This window comes from Canis lupus, chromosome 5 (assembly GCF_048164855.1).
Source record: "Canis lupus baileyi chromosome 5, mCanLup2.hap1, whole genome shotgun sequence".
Lineage (NCBI taxonomy): Eukaryota > Metazoa > Chordata > Mammalia > Carnivora > Canidae > Canis > Canis lupus.
Genome location: NC_132842.1, coordinates 6,861,659 through 6,878,921, shown reverse-complemented (window position 1 = coordinate 6,878,921; position 17,263 = coordinate 6,861,659). Strand labels below are relative to the sequence as shown.

Below are 17,263 nucleotides of genomic sequence, written 5' to 3'. Positions count from 1 at the left end.
CCAATTTGAATTCATCTAATTATGCCCAGCTCTACTGGAGAAAGTAGCAAAAACGCAGGGGTTCTCCCCATGACACATTATTTCCATCCTCTCATGAGGTCCTCACACTGCTTCACATCATCTTTCTCACAAAATTACCTTGCTTCCCAGAGAGCTTCTTCTGACACTAATAGGTTGGGCTATTTGTACTGTTCCATCAGTTGCTTTTTAGACTTTAACGATCTGCCTATCTTATTAGTCATATCAATTTACCTAATTCCTTTCTAAGGGTATATGTAATTAAAGGATAGCCTATATTGTAGCCATTCTACTGATGGGATGATTGTTTGAATGATTCTCACTGCTAATGGTTTTGAGATTGTTGAATACAATGGACTCTTTTTCCACCTTAGTCCTGCTTGCTCTTTCTGGAGCATCTGACACTTTTAATGGCCCCTCTCACCTCTCCACAAAACCCTGTTCCCTAGACACCTACTACCCTGTCTGTCCTCTCCGACTAGGCTCTTCAATATTGGTCTCTTTATCGGGATTCTGCTGGACACGCTGCCTCTTACATTTGGGGATTTCCAGGTTTCTATCCATAAACTTATAATTTCCCCCTCATTTTTATGGGTATCCTTATCCATACCAAGCATCAAATATTTGTCTATTTTCTGAAGATTTCCAAGTCTATCCAATCACCCTCCTCAATTGCAAATATGAATTTCAAATTGCCTACAGTGAGTGCATCTTGACCTGTGCACCTTGCAGACTCAATTTGTCCAGAATTAAACTTATTTCCCTTTGTATATTTTCATTCCTCCCCCCAACCCCACACACACCCCCTTGGGCCTGACTGTTCTCTCCATTGCAACTGGAGTGATTTTTTTTTTTTTTTTAAAGCATAAATTGGGTGTGAGGATTTCTTCTCAGGATACAATGATTTTTTTGCAATCGGTATGCCCGGTTTCTCTTCTTCACATGGTTACCTCCTACTCGCCCTTCAGGTCAGGGCTCAAATATTACTGTCAAGAGGACATCCTGACCACCTGAGCACAGGCAGTGCTCCCCAGCCCTCCTTCAATCACTCCATATCTCATTCCCCCTTTTCTTTTCCTTGCACAGGTCACTATGTGAAATCTTCTTCTTTAGTTGCTTGCCTATGTCCCTTTTTCTAGAATGTAAGCCCGATGAAGACAGAGCTTTATCCGGGTCCCTGCTGGATCCACAGAGCCCAGAACACCACCTGGAACCCCGCAGGACTGACAACAGGTGTGGAATGAATAAATAAATGAATTCCTGGTCCTTTACGATGAAAAGGTCCTGCTGATAAATTACGAACTGAGCAACACCTTTCAACCTGACTCCTTCTGTCTGAGGGTGCGGTGTTTCCTTCCCCAAGCTCCTTACTCCAGCAATCCATGCACATAATTAGACAGTTTGTTAGTGAATACCACAGATCTCTGATAAAAAGGATTGTTAATGCAGCAAGTTCGCCCCACTCTCCACCCTCACCTCTGTTAATAACCACCACCTTCTGCAGAAACTATTCTGGACAGGAGCCCGGAGCTGAGGCCAGTGGCCACAGGGCAAGATGGGATTTGATTCCAGGGCACTGACAGATGGATACCCTCTGGCTGACTCTTTGAGGGGCTCCCAGGGATAAAGAGGCTCTGGTCTGGGAATCCATCGTCCCACATCCTCCCATCCAGACACGCTACTACATGGGCACTATACAGACAAGCTCTCCAATTCGCTCGCTCATCGCTCCTCGGGTCAAGCCTGCTGTGTCTCCCTTTCGCTGACAAGGATGCCGACGCTCCAGGGGCGTGTGGAGCTCACGCCGAGACCCCGGAGCCCCAGCCCAGGTTTCAAAGCGCCAACTCGGGCCATGGGAGCTACTTTCTTTCCTGGCCGGCCTCAAGAGCCCTCAGCATCCTTTTGGGAAACAAAACTTGAGGCCGGCGCTGGAGGGGTCCGGAGGAAGCCCGGGGGGGGGAGGCCCGCAGGGGGTGGGGGGGGGCGCGGGGAGTCACCCGGGGAGCGGAGCCGGCGCGCGCAGCCTTAGCGCCGGGGTCTCGGAGGCCCGGGTCGGGGGGAGGGACGGGGGGGCGCTGAGCACCCGGGGCGACGGCTGTCAGGTGTCGCGGGGAGGGGAGCGCGGAAGCCGTCCGCGCGGGGACGGGGACAAAGCCGCGGCCCGCTCGCCTTTCCCGCGAGTGCATTTCAGGCATCTAATCTAAAAGGAGGGTGCCAAGAAGGGAGGGGAGGGGAGGGGAGGGGAGGGGAGGGGAGGGGAGGGCGCGGGGGCGCCCGACTCAGCCCCGAAGCCGGGAGTCCGCATTTACCACGACGCCGCGCCGGTAGTCTGGCGCCTCCTCGCTGCTCCCGGCCATGTTTCTCCCGGGGAAAGCGGGAAGGGAAGCGGGCGCGGGAGGGGGCTGGAGGGGGATGGTGCCGGGGCCCGCGCGCCGCCGACCCCAGGCCTGGCTCCCGCGGCTCGCTGCGGCGGCGCCCCGCCCGCCCCCCGCCCGGCCCCCCGACCCCCCCGACCCCCCGATCCCCCTCCCGGACCCCCCTCCCGGCCCCCTCCCAGCCACCCCCGGCCCCCCCCGGCCCCCCCACCGGCCGCCCTCCCGGCGGCTCCCCGGGGCGCGGGCGAAGCTGCGGGGCCGCGCGCGGAGGCTCCGCCTGAGCACAGGCCCTGGGCGCGCCCCTGGCGGCCGGAGCCCCGGGCCCCCCGCCTGCTCCCCGGCGGCGCGCGGCTGCGATGTTATTCTCCCGTGGGAAGGCGGCCCGGGCCGCCGCCTCCCCAAGGCCGTGGTCCCCGCTCTCAGGCGAGCAGGGTCTCCGAAGCCTTCCTGCCGATTTTCCTGCGCTCCGAGAGTCCACGATGTGGGATGTTCTCGAACTATGGCTGTAGACCAAACTACCCGACCGTGATTTTGTTGTACGTTTTTTTTGTTTTGTTTTTTTTTTTGGTTTTAAATCCTCGAAACCTCCAAGCCGGGAGTGTGAAAGAGCCCCGTGATTGCTTTGACCCCGGCCCAGGCCCAAGCCCGCACTTGAGGATCTGGAATGCGAAACAGGGGCCCGGCCTTCCCTGCAAGGGGGGGGGGGGGGGGGGGTGGACATTTTTACAGATTATCTACTTTACCACTTTTGTGAGACCATATGGTCCGACTGGAATGGTTTCGGGTTGCAGTTTAAAGCAATCGCTGCTCTCAGATTCGAAAGCTGCTTTTATGAATCTTTTGTTAATTGAACCCCTAATCCCAGCCTGCCCCCAACCGATGCGCGGGTTCTTTGTCCATCCCTCAAGGGCCCGCTCCCCTGGCACGGAGATTCATCCCCCGGTGTCTGCTGACCCGCCCCATTCTTTGCAGCCCCGCTTTTGGGTTTGAAGCTCCGAGCTTCTTTTTTTTTTTTTTTTTAAGATTTATTTATTTATGATAGACACACACAGAGAGAGAGGCAGAGGCACAGGCAGAGGGAGAAGCAGGCGCCATGCACCGGAGCCCGACGCGGGACTCGATCCCGCAACCCCAGGATCGCGCCCTGGGCCAAAGGCAGGCGCCAAACCGCTGAGCCACCCAGGGATCCCAACCCCCGAGCTTCTGAACACAGTTCTCCGACTTAGGCCTCTCTCTCCAAAAGGCTATTTTGTTCATGTCTGGGTTCTGGCACACGGCAGGGAGAGGAATGCTGATTTTGCTTGGTTTGAGGGGAAAATAGTCATCAATCAGTTAATGTCGCGCTAGGTTGGAAAATTATTAGTCATTCAGACGTGGCTGTGCTCACACTGTTTGTTATTAGGCTTCCCCCAGATGCCAACGCAGAGGAAGGGAGACAGCGCGTGAGTCGCCAACACTGGGCACCTTGCTTGCCGACCCACCCTTCTGCCTGGGTGATGTCGTTTCCTCATACTAGTCAGAGGTCCTTTTCAGGGCCACGTGTATAATCTGCCTCTCACCTCTTTTCCCAAATGTGACAGTTTACCTCCTATTGGCGTTGCCAAAGACCAAGCCCAGAAGTATTTTCACAACCACTGGTCACTAAAACTTCCAGGAACTGAGAAGTACTATCATTGTGGTGTGATCAGGCTTTGGGTTTCACCACACCGGCTGGTGGAGCTGGTTAAAGCAGCCTCAGGCCAGCCCCCTACCAGGCAGGTAATGTGGAGAAGCCAAAAGCATGGGGGTGAGACATGGAAATCCACACAACTAAGGCTCTCAGATGAGCCAAATGCTTGTGGTTCTCGAACCATGCTTTACCTCTTATTTACCTCTTTACTTTATCTCTTATTGCTGCAAAATCAAACTTACCCATAAGAGGCTCAATGTGGGTGTATGGGTCAGATTAGGGGCAATGGGTCTCAAAATAAATTACAGACGTAGCTGCTAAACAGAAACCAAAAAGGAACAGCTCTGGGCCCAGCCCAGGCACTGTGGAAGGTAGGAGAGAAACCGTGGCTAAAACTCTCCTTATAGGGACACCTGGGTGGCTCAGTGGGTGAGCGTCTGTCTACTTTTGGCTCAGGTCATGATTCCGGGTTCCTGCAGGGAGCCTGTTTCTCCTTCTGCCTATGTCTCTGCCTCTCTCTCTGTGCCTCTCATGAATAAATAAAATCTTTAAAAAAAATCTCTCCTTATAAAAGCCATTGATTTAAAACCAAATGGGATCACAATGAAAAAAAAATATAACATGCTTGAATGACAACAGGAATCGTGAATGTATGCTCATCCTGTACAGGACATCCTAAGAAGACCACAGAATGATGAACAATCTTTTTTTAATTTTAATAATTCATTTTATTGAAACCAGTATAGCAAAAGTTTCTCAACATTTATTGAGATTGAGATGTTTATTCACTTTTTTCAAAAAAAAGATCATTGAAAGCTGGTGTGTTTTGTGGTTATACGACGTCTCAGTTTGAAGTGACCACATTTAAAGTTTTCAGTGGCCACCTGTGGTTAGTGGTTCCCACACTTGGGTGCTGCAAATCTCAAGTACTCTAGAATTTAGTGCATTGACTTGAAGACCTTAGGAGTGAAAGGAACTAGAGAAGAAAAGGATGAAATTTCAAATATAATTGATCAATACATTTTTCATGAAGAAGTTGATAGAAATTATACTAGCAATACAAAAGTTGACACCAACTAGTTGGATGTTTTAGTTTTTAAATATACTTGTTTTTTTAAACAAATCATTTTTATTTATTTTTTTTTTAATAAAGATTTTATTTATTCATTCATGAGAGACACAGAGAGAAAGAGAGGCAGAGACACAGGCAGAGGGAGAAGCAGGCTCCATGCAGGGAGCCCGACATGGGTCTCAATCCAGGGTCTCCAGGATCATGCCCTGGGCTGAAGGCAGCGCTAAACCGCTGAGCCACCCGGGGTGCCCAACAAATCATTTTTAAAAGTAAATTTGTTATCTTGTCATATTTTGATAACATTTTGTGTGATCTAATTATTCTTTGGACAGCATTAATGTAATACGATGTAATACTTGATATCACAAATGGTAATTACAATGACCAATATCCAAGAATAACAGCTTATCTGGCCAGGCTTAATTCTTCTTCTTGCATTATGAGAACTTAGAGGCAAAATTCTTTTTAAATCTCAAATTTCTGTTATGTGTCTAGTGGAATAGCTTTCCACAAGAATTCTGATTTTTTTTTTTTTTTTTTTAGGAACAATCCGTATGGTCTTAGCCAATGAGGCTAAGCCAATTACATCAATATAATATGCCACAATTTTCTCGTCTCTAAGAGAGGGCAATACATTGCTGTTCTATTGCATATAATGACAAGATTAACATAACAGGCAGGAGAATCCCTAGAAAAGTCCTATGAACTGTAAGGTGTTTTATTAATCTGAGATACCATGAAAATATATGAGTAAATGCTTGTAAAGTTAGTTGATCTGAAAATGACAGGGTAATTGCCTTTCTAAGATGGGTGTGATGTGATCAATCAGGAACATTTATAATCTAGGGACAAGTTGGGGCTGGTATGAGAACTGATAAGGAATATGAGAAAAATATTAAAACAATGGAAATTTCCACACAAAAAAAGGGATATTTTAGCTCAGAATGCCCATTTTCTGATATTTCTCTGAAGGAGTTGTAGAAGTACATCTTTGCTAAATTAATAACCAATAAATATACTTGAGTTTTTCTGTCATTCTCTATATTACCTTTTAGTTGTAGATTCCCTGCATCTTATTTTATTTTTTTAAAGATTTATTTATTTTAGAGAGAGGGGGAGAGACAGAGAGCGCACGCGTGTGTGTGTGTGTGTGTGTGTGTGTCCACAGGAGAGCAGGGGGAGGGGCAGAGGGATTGCAAGAATCCTTAAGCCAACTGCCCTCTGAGTGGAGAGCCCAATGCGGGGTTCTCAGGGCTCCAATCCCAGGACCCCAAGCTCATAACCTGAGCTGAAATCAAGAGTCAATCATTTAACTGACTGAGCCACCCAGATGCCCTGATATTCCCTGCATTTTAAATTCTGGGATTATCTTGTGCCACTACCATGGTAAAATCACAAATATTTATATTTACCTGAAATCTCCAGCAGGCTAAACGACTTTTATCCCAAAAACACATATTGGTTTAATGACACTTTGGTAGTTTTTAAACTTTTGCCAATACTAATCTGTTACTGAAGGAGCAATTCAGTCCATGCAACTGGGTTGCCCAAAGTCTGTCACTGTAATACTGGATTCAAAATAACAGAAAGGCATTTATTTTTTCTGAGCTCTGAAACATGAAAATAAATTTAAAAAAAAAAAAAAAACCTCTCAGCCTGGGAATTGTGTTGAAATACATAAACATATGAAACTTAGTGACTCAGATTGTTAGTCACAGAGTCACTGGTTAGAATCTGGATGAAATCCACTGTGGACAAAGGCCAGTAATAATGGTGATGATATTTTGCTTTTCCTTAGGGCTGAACAAAACCCTTTACAAATGTTACAAGTACAGAAGAAAAAGTGGCAAGAAACTTTCTTCCAAATATTCAGGGGAAGTGAGAATCTTGCTACCTTTGAGGTATTTTGTCCCTTGTACCTAAGAACAGAAGAAATATAGTTGCAAAAAAATGCAACACAAAACAACTTAACCAAAAGCCTCATTAGTATTCAATTAGCATAGTAAGCCCTCTTTCATGGCTTCTTGTTTGAAGCAGACTGGGTCCAATGTGTAGTCTTAGAATAAAGGAAATAATGGCTCCATGGTAGTTCTTACAAATAAAGTCAGGAGCTACGTTCAGAAATATGTTTTGTATTATTACACTTTCATTAGTAATTAACCTTCCACTGAAGAACACACTATGGGTAGACTTAAGCCTGTTTTTTGCACTAATGTCAGGCCTAAGTAATATCATCAACACTAAGTGCTGGGCTGTTTCAGAGATATTCTCTCACTATCTCCCCATCTGACCGGAACAGGAATTGGATAGCTTCAGAGTAGAAGAATAATGTGTCCATGTGTTCCTGCAGATCTCAGAGTCCTGGCAGCCGACCTCAACTCTCTTGGCCACCATAAAGCAGTCATTGAAAGGACACAGCTGCAGGAACTAGAGTCTGAGCACTAAATAAATCCACAGGGCTGGAGGCACAAGTCATGTCCATGACCCTAACACAATACCTTGTGGTTATGAATGAACGGATTAGCATCTAACAGTGTCATGGCAGTTTATGCAAAATTAATTGATGCCTCAGCCAGCACTGAGCTTCTAATGGAAAGATGTTCAGTTAAAAAACAAAAACAAAAACAAAAAACCCAAGGAGATCTCCTTAAACTTTGGCTGGTGTGGGGAGAGTAAAGACCAAATAGAATGGGAACTGAGCTGCTTATTTTCTTAGCTGTACATAGATTCTCTTCAGATAAGCATAGATGTGCTGTCCTCATTGGCAATACCCCAGGAACTGCTACTTCTGGTACGCCAGTGTCTGGGCTGCATTCTCGATATGAAAATAGGGGGTGCTTGGGAAAGAGGTTGGGGAGACGTGGCTTGAGGTCTGGAGTTGTTTCATATGAGGGAGGATACTAAGAAAGAAAAAGGGATTGGACACTGGGGGACCTAGAGCAACCTTTCCCAAGGTGTGCTTTGTGTCACTTTCCTTTAGATTTGAAAAAGATGACATTGTGATTCATTAGGTTGGACAAACAATGAGATAAACAAAGTTCAACACACTTCTGTCTTGTGGGGCTTCTAGGAGCTTGTAATATGCCAACACACACTGTCAATATTCAAGAAGATTGTAGCAAAATGGAGCGTTTCCCTAACTTTGTTGACCATGGCAACCTTCGCAGGGGGTGTTTTATAAAAGGTTTTAAAAGTTACACTATGGTAAATATTTTAATTTATAACTTTAATACTATCTCCCAGTAAGAAGTTTTACGTGGTCTCAAAAATACACTGAAAGAACTAAATCTTTAAATATAACATTTCCTACTATGTATTGGTATGTTTTTCTTTTTAAAAATATGCACTAATGGGCACCTGGGTGGTTCAGTTAATTAAGCGTCTACCTTTGGCTCAGGTCATGATCCCAGGGTCCTGGGATGGAACCCCAGGTCGAGGTGGGGGGGTGGGGCGGTGTATCCCTGCTCAGCGGGGAGTCTGCTTCTCCCTCTCCTTCTGCCTCTCCCCTCACTTATGTGCTCTCTCTCTCAATAAAAAAAAAAAAAATCTTTAGAAAATATATGCACTAAGAACTTACCTGGACATGAGGCCTTTCTCCATCTCTGTTCAGTCCTTCAAGTTGACATGAAACTTTGCACAGTCCTAGAAGATAAGGAACTTATTCCTACCCCCATTCGTACTTTCTCCTTCCCCCCAGCTTGTGAATAAGAGCAACCTTCTGAGTAGCAAGAAAGATGAAAGCCATCTCATTGCATCAATTCCCTTTGGTCTCTCAATGATGGTATGGTGGCTTTCAAAGGCAACCGTTTGTAGACGCTTCCCGCTTAGAGAATATTGAGGTAAACCAGCTGGCATATAGGGTGTGGGCATGATGGGTTCCTGGTATTTCCCAGGAGGTCTCTATCATATCCAGGACAATGGACATCTATTGCAGCACACACAGTAATAGTCCTGTGGTTCGTACTTGAAGGGACTGAGTTCTTTGTCTTTTCTAACTAGGAATCTCTTTACTCATCACCTCAGCTGTACCTGTAGGATTCATGGCAAATCAAACCCGATTCCCAGAGAGTGGGTGTGACTCCTACCATAGGGCCAATGCCAAACAGGGCTGTAGCAAGTCCATAGGAGCCCAGGGCCACTTCTGGGTCTGTAGCCAGAAACACAGGTGTTGAGTCTACCATGTGGGTATGGGCTTGCTTTCTCCAAATGGCCTTCTTAAGTCTTGGGCTCCATCAGGGTTTCACAATCTCCTGCCTGGATCCAGAGCTTTCACAAAGGCATTCTTCCTCTAGGATGTCTGCCAAATAATTGTTGCTATGAAGGAATATGAACAAGGGACCTCCTCATCCACCATCTTGCTGTCCTGTAACTTTTTTAAAAAGAGAATTTGAGTGTATTTTTCCATTTTAAATTTAGTATGTGCCAATAATTTTAAATCAGAACATTTGAGAAAAACAGAAGTAAAGTATGAAGGCATTTTAAACATGTTCTGAGGTCTCCCAATTTTGTGACTCTCGAAAGTGTCTCACATAGTTGTGACTAAATGTTTGCTCTGCATTTCTATACTTCTCTGTCTCACACTCTAAGCAAAATAAACATATAACACAAGTATTTTCCATGGTCTACTAAACTCTGTACAAATGTCACTTGAAATGGCAATGCCATTATTTATTTAGCCTCTCTCCACGTATTTTCAGTACTTCCAAATTTTGATTTCATAATTACATATAAATAAATCTGTTTGTAATAAAACACTTACATGCATTTTAACCATTTATGGAGGATAAATTATCCAGAAATGGAATTCCTAAATAAGGGAGTATAAATATTTTAAGGCTCTTGATATATATTGCTAAACGTAGCTTACAATATTAGTGGCTCTCTTGGATGGAAAAATTATAGTAAATTTTATACAATTTTTAACTGAAATTGAATAAAATTTTACTGCAAAAGCAATTTAAAGTTTGAGGAAAAAGGTATTAGTTAACATATGTTAAAAGCTTCGTAATTGGAACTTGAAGAAAAGTCAGTTTGAATTTGTGCTTAATTCTTAACTAAAGATGACTTTATAATAATGTGCTTTTATTGCCGAAGTCCATAAAGTAGTACCTAGACTAATGAAAAGTTTATGGTGCTCTGTTTCAGGGGTTTGGCTCCAAGTCAGGCAAACGGCTTTAAAATCAGGCTTCACCACCTACTGCCTGACCTTGGGCAAGTTTTTTTTAACTTCTTTGCCTTAATTTCTGCATCTGTTAATGAAGATAATGTCAGTTCCTACTTCTTAAAGTTGTTGAGGTTGTTGTGAGGTGTAGATAAAATAATGTACTCAGAGTATTGTAGTCAGGAGCACCCAGCACATTTAATCTATTATCAAAATAGAATAATTTTCTTGTTTTTTAAAATTTTTATTCATTTGTTTGAGAGAGAGAGAACCCACCCTGGAAGGGGGGAGGAGGAGCAGGAGAGAGACAGGGACAAAGCAGACTTGGACATGGGGCTCAATCTCACAACCCTAGGATCACAACCTGAGCCGAAACCAAGAGTCAGATGCACAACTGACTGAGCCACCGGCTACAATAGAATAATTTTAAATGGAATTTCTGGCCAGTTGGCATTTCTGCATTAATAAACGGATCCATTGAGGAGTTTTGAATCAGTAAACCTATAACCTATAAAAGTGTTCTCATGTAAGTGATCATATTTTCCTTGAAATTATAAAAGTGTGTGTGTGTGTATAAAGCAAAAAAAAATCTACAGGAAAAGAGTCTATTTAAATAGTACAAATAATGATGGACTTTGAATTAAGACATCTATTTTTATGTTTTTAAATTTTACATTAGAAAGTAAAACATTAATTTGATTTATGCTTTTAATGTTTGGAATAGGAAGGACAACAATAAAAGTTAACTTCCCAATGTATTAATATACTTCAAATAAGCTTATGTCAAATATAAATACATCAATAATCTCAATATTTATAGTTTATATCTAAAGAATAAGTATAAATGGACCAAATTTAGAAATCACTTAGGGATACCTGACTGGCTCAGTCAGTAGAGCACAGGACTCTTGATCTCAGGGTCATGAGTTCAAGCCCCATGTTGGGTGTGGAACCTATTTAATTAAAAAAATTATAATAATTTAGGGACATCTGGGTGGCTCGGTGGTTGGGTGCCTGCCTTGAGCTCAGGTCATGATCCCAGGATCCAGGATCGAGTCTCACATCAGGCTCCCTGCGTGGAGCCTGCTTCTGCCTCTGCCTATGTCTCTGCCTCTTTCTCTTAGTCTGTGTCTCTCATGAATAAATAAATATTTTTTAAAAAATTATAATAATTTAACATTTTTCTCAGTGTCTCTGTAAGGTACAATTGGGAAAATATTATAGCAAAAAGTTGTCCCTTTATGCAGAAGGGGTGCTTTGGCAAAATAGCTTTCTGTTTCTGTAGGCCATGTTAGATGCTAATCGGTTACTGTGGTCAGAGCTATAGCTCTCACTTTGCCTCAGATGTTCCACTATTTCTTAGCTCAGCCAAATGGTCATGAGCCTCTTGCACTCAAAGCTCAGGCCAACATTGACATTATCTGACTTCGTTCTTAGCTTGAGAAATAACCTTCAGATTCTCTTTGGTTCATACCAGACACACAAATGGCAAACAACCCAAAAAGTCAAAGAAATGAAAGCTTTTAATGTGTCTTTAAATTAAGGCCATTCAAAGGAATTGGAGACTAGAAAAATCTAGTTTGTATGGTAAAGGCCAAATGCTTACCTGAGAAATAAATTCTTTCTCATCCTACAATTGACCCTAGTGGCCTTTTGTGCTCAGATTTCCTCAGCATGTTCTACACACTTAGCCACAGAATATACACCCAGGTCACCTTTGCAGAGAATAAAGGAATGAGAGATGGGTGACTCAGCCTTCTCTGTGGGTCTGAGGATTTTGCCAAAGCTTAAGTGATATAGACAGCCTTCAAAATTATGAATGCCATACCTGGACTTTGTACTCATTACCTTTTCACCTTGATAGTCATGTCATATTACCTTTTATGTTACGACTTTTTTTTTTTTTTTTTTTTTTTACCCAGGACTTTTTGGCCTTCTTTTTCAACATTTTTTTCTAAGACTTTTTTTTTTTTTTAAGATTTTATTTATTTATTCATAGAGACGCAGAGAGAGAGAGAGAGAGAGAGAGAGAGAGAGAGAGGCAGAGACACAGGCAGAGGGAGAAGCAGGCTCCATTTAGAGAGCCTGACATGGGACTCGATCCAGGGTCTCTAGATCACGTCCTGGGCTGCAGGCAGCGCTAAACCGCTGCGCCACCGGGGCTGCCCTTTTTTTTCTAAGTCTTAAGACTGGGACGCCTGACTGGCTCAGTGGCTGAGCATTTGCCTTTGGCTCAGGGTGTGATTCCAGGGTTCTGTGACCAAGTCCTGCATCAGGCTCTCCCACAGGGTGCCTACTTCTACCTCGGCCTATGTCTCTGCCTTTCTCTCTATGTCTCTCATGAATAAATTAAATCCCTAAGTCTTAAGGCTCACTTGTGTTTCTAAGTTCTTGCTTTGGGTACATTTCTTGGGTTCAGTTATCTAATCAATTAGAGTGCACTATTTAAGGTAGCAGACTTTTTTTTTTTTTAGATTTTTTATTTATTAATTTGAGAGAGAGACAGAGACAGAGAGCACAAACAGGAGGAGAGGCAGAGGGAGAAGCAGACTCCTAACTGAGCTGGGAGCCCAACATGGGCTTGATCCCAGGACCTAGAGATCATGACCTGAGCCAAAGGCAGTCGCCTAACCATCTGAGCCATGCAGACGCCCCTAAAGTAGCAGACCTTTAAAAATGATAAATATTGAGGATGGTTACTGAGGTTGTCACTTGTGTGGTTATTCAGGAGCCCCTTTGTGTGAATCCAGAAAACCTAAAACATAGATTTCCAATGATTTCTCTTCTTCTTAGAGAGATTGGATATTTTAGAAAAGTTTTTTTTCCAAATCTTACACATTTTCTGCTCTTTATTAAAAAAAAAAAGTAAGGAAACTCTGGATTTAAAATCAAGCTATGAAAAACGATGTACAACAGACTAGCGGCAATTCTCAAAAGCCAGTTTACTTTTATGTAATGAGAAAAACAGAGAAAGGAGATGGTAGAAGTAATTACCTAAGCCCATTCGATGAACTTGGAAAATTATCAGGGAATGTGGGAAAGATGTTCCCTCTCCACCTGTCGAAAAGCTCTAGGCAACTCCACTATCCTGAGATTCTTTAGGTTTGAAGGCCTAAAAAGTGGCGCCCAGGTGGGTAAATTCATATGCATTTTACCTGGTCTTGGATCAGGGTTTCTCAGCATGAACAATACTGACATTTGGGGCTGAATCAGTCTTTGTTAGGGCTGTCATGTGCATTGCAGGATGTTTAGCAGCACCCCTGAGTTTTACCCACACAAAGTAGTAGTGCCAGCTGTGGTAATTAAAAATATCTCCAAGGATGCCTGGGTGGCTCAGTTGGTTAAAGGCTGGACTCTTGATTTCAGCTCAGGTCATGAGATTAAGCTCCACATAGGGAGCTGGGCATAGCTGCTTGAGATCTTTCTCTCTTCCTCTGCCCCTCTTCTCCTACCCCACCCCAAGTGTGAGCACATGCTCTCAATTAAAAAAAATAAAAGTCTCTAGAGATTAACAAATATCCCTCCTAGGGACTGGGGGCAAAGTCATTTCCAGTTAAGAATCACTGTCCTAGAGTGACAACTCTTAGGTAAAGGAAACTTTAGCCAATAGCCAATAGACCCATAAACAGTAATAGTCCTCTTGGCTATGGAATAATACTAGAAAAGTCTGAAGGAAGGTTTTCTTTTTTTCATGCTTCCTGGAATAGAGAAATACAACCAAACATAAAGAAAACACTATGTTTCAAACATAGAAAAACAAAACAAAGTTCGGGTCACAAAGCAAAACCAAACTTGACTTCTACACTGTGTTTTTCTTTTTTTCTTTTTATTTTATTTATTTTATTATTTTTTTACACTGTCTTTTTCTTAATGACTCAATCATTTTTCATTTTCTCCTGGTCCATCAAAATAGGGAATTGAGTTTATAATATTTAATAGACCTCTAAGGTTCATTAATATTCTTTCCATTTAATATAAAGAAAGGTGAGTCTGGAGGAGGCTGATGTGCAATATACTTTAGACTGCCCAAAGTACTGATATTTTGGTTTTTTTTTTAAGATTTCGTTTAATTATTTGACAGAGAAAGAGAGCGAGAGAGGGAGAGAGAGAGGGAGAGAGAAAGAGAAAACGGGCAAAGGGAGGAGCAGACAGAGAAGCAGATTCCCCACTGAGCAGGGGACCCAACAAGGGGCTCCATCCCAGGACCCTGGGATCATGACCTGAGCTGAAGGCAGATGATTACCCGACTGAGCCACCCAGGCACCCCCCAAAGTACTGACATTTTAAATTCATGAGGCTTACAGCAGAATTCGGAAGTGATCTTCCCTTTTTAGACCTGTCTTTTATAGAGAGCTGTGCATACTGGGCTGAGCAAGCCACTGCATAGGTGAGCCCACCTGATCTCACAGGCAATCAGGAGAATTAAGAGTCATAGCTCTGAAATCTGTGTCCTGCTTCTGCCAATTTAAGTGACCCTGGGGTTCAAGAGCCTGAGACTCAGTTCCTCTTGTAAAAAATGAGAACTTCCATGATTAACTGATGTGATTGGTGTGATGATTACTTTAGCATCATGATCACCATCATTCATGTTATTTTAATTTTCCTCCCTCCCTTTCCTTTCTCTCTACCATGTCTGTTCCTTGGACATGACCAGGCCTCAGGAACCACAGCCCTTGCCTACTTGCTCAGCCCCAATTCTGAGCCCCAGCACTACGGAAAGCTCATCACAATCTCTTGGGTTTTTAGAAAACCAAGTTCACATGCTTCAAAAAAATTACAGGGCTGTATTTTAATTTCTTATTATTTGAAATGGTTTCATTAAATGTCCAAATGCTTAGATGTCTATGCATATAAAAAATTTAGTTTTCTGTGAAATGAATTAATAACCTCCTAGAGCTGGGGCAGGAGGAATATTGCAAGTCATCCAGACCAGCAAGGATTCCTTGTAGAGTGTGCCTGGTGTATTGTCAGGATACTTTCACTGAGGGGTACTCAGACCCATCTCACTAAGTTTTAATTTTACTACTGCCCCCTACCTTTTATATTTTGGGTTTTCTTCTGGAACATTACTGATTTAATCTCCTTCCTCATTCACTAATGAGCTACATGGCCACTGGCAGGCCACAAGCCCATAAATTTGCTGCACTTAATGGCTTTATATATGAGTACATCAAATACAAAATAATGAAACTAATTCTGCAACCACACAACCCCCCGAAACATAGTCTCATTTCTTGCATTTAATGGGGACTATATAACTTGGAAGATGACTGATCTCCCAGTGATCTGAACTTCAGATGAAGGGTTTACAGAATATATTCAGATTTAGTCTTCCTCCAGCAGAATAAATTTCAAACACTCTCCAAAAGGAGTATGAAATAAAACCTCCAGGTAGGTCTGGAAAATAGAAAAAGAAACTTGAACATGACTTTTACAGAATTTCCCATATAGGCATTTATGTCACCCTTGTAATTGGAGAAGAAAAATGAAATATGTACAAAGATAGGTAATGTAGTCAGTGATATTGTAATAACACTGTATGGTGTTACACACTTGTGGTGAGCACAGCATCATGTATAGAATAGTTGAATCACTATGTTGTATACCTGCAACTAATATAATGTTGTGTGTCAACTGTATTCAAAAGAAAAAAACGTTTTAAATGAAGTATATGAAAAGGCCTTAATACTAATGTGGCTAATAAAGGAGAGACCCCATTATATTTGGTATGTGCAACTTTCTTACTAAATTTGAAAGCAATGCCTACACTCTCGGGGACCATAACACTCACTGGTTTCCTTTCATCCTTCCTCTCAGTGCCATAAGGCTTTTTCTGGACACCAGAAACACCTTCCTCTGAGTCACTTTCCAGGGTCAACTGAGCAGCCTATGCTGCCAACCTGGTTCCCGGACGCCTTTTCCGTTATGCAATCTCCCTCTTTCTGTTAGAATGTGTCACTCCACACAGATAGGCTTGAAGTGAATGGAATATGGTACACAAAGGATGCTAGAGATGAATTGAAATCTTTGTAAGATGTACTTCAGGTGCCCGAATATATGCCTTTATTTATGGACACCCACACTGTTCGATCAACACTTCCAGTACCAACCATTAATGGCGGGATCTTGAACAATAACCTAACTAATCGTGCCTCAGTTTCCCTATTGGTAAAGGAAGGTGGTAATCATCCTTACACCAGAAGATTATTATGAGGAGTCAGTGAGTTTAAGTTAAGCAATTAGAACAATACAGACTCTATAACTACTGTATATATTTGATATTATTACTGTAACAGAGAAGAAAATGTGGCAATAGCTGTGTCTCATGTTATTGGCTATGCATGGCTTATGTTATAAGTCATATAATAATTTAGTTAGTTTTTACTTAATTTAATGAGCAGATTTAGTCTCCACGATGAGCAAGAGCCACTGCTTTGCTCATCATACCAGACCAGAAGATACCAGATTCCACAGGCACCAGGAATTTCTGCCTCCAGAAATTCAGAACTTCTGAGTCTTTTTTTTCTGGAGTATGTGTATGTGCGAGCATGTGTGTATGTATGCCCACACACACTGAGAACGTGGCAGAGATGGATCCAGCTGGTCTGAACTACCCATTCTTCTGTCATTACTCTACATAATGAAACCATGTGATTTCTTTCAGCAAGTGCAGCTGGCACCACCTGGCCTGCCTTTAATGGACGTCATGCTCAGAAATGATGAAAGGCTTTGGATCTTACAAATGAGAATATCCTTCCAAATGAGCTGAATACTCACCACTGAGGTAGGGCAGGAAAAAATCACGGATTGTATTTTTTTTCTCATTCAGTAAAACCCTAGTATTTCTCACTGTGTTACTTTTTGGGTAATTCAGTATTTAGATCCTTGAATAAAAATTCTTCAAGAGACTTTCCAGCAGTCTCACTGTGATCCTGACCTTTCTTTATGTCCTTACTTGGATAGTAGTG

The 17,263-nt window shown here is 42.9% G+C and overlaps 1 protein-coding gene and 2 long non-coding RNA genes across 6 annotated transcripts in view; 1 reads left to right on the top strand and 2 right to left on the bottom strand.

Moving 5' to 3' along the window:
• The window catches only part of PRTFDC1 (phosphoribosyl transferase domain containing 1), a 92,963-nt gene extending 90,477 nt beyond the window's left edge, over positions 1-2,486 (bottom strand). For 2 of the 3 annotated variants that reach the window (XM_072825322.1, XM_072825324.1), the window contains exon 1: positions 2,328-2,486. In XM_072825322.1, coding sequence (XP_072681423.1) covers positions 2,328-2,375 — 48 coding nt within the window. In that variant the 5' untranslated portion in view covers positions 2,376-2,486. Of the gene's footprint in view, positions 1-1,494; positions 1,764-2,327 lie in introns of those variants that run through there. The other variant, XM_072825323.1, reaches the window with a different exon arrangement.
• LOC140633183 (uncharacterized) overlaps positions 1-17,263 on the top strand; it is an 82,415-nt gene that overhangs the window by 51,864 nt on the left and 13,288 nt on the right. The window contains exons 1-2 of one of the 2 annotated variants that reach the window (XR_012030804.1): positions 869-1,847; positions 16,960-17,079. This is a non-coding gene — a long non-coding RNA (uncharacterized lncRNA). Of the gene's footprint in view, positions 1-868; positions 1,848-16,959; positions 17,080-17,263 lie in introns of those variants that run through there. The other variant, XR_012030803.1, reaches the window with a different exon arrangement.
• On the bottom strand, positions 4,839-9,492 carry LOC140633179 (uncharacterized). Its single transcript, XR_012030801.1, has 3 exons — positions 9,220-9,492; positions 8,712-8,776; positions 4,839-5,038 (listed from the first exon to the last, which is right to left on the bottom strand). It is a non-coding gene; the product is annotated as an uncharacterized lncRNA (long non-coding RNA).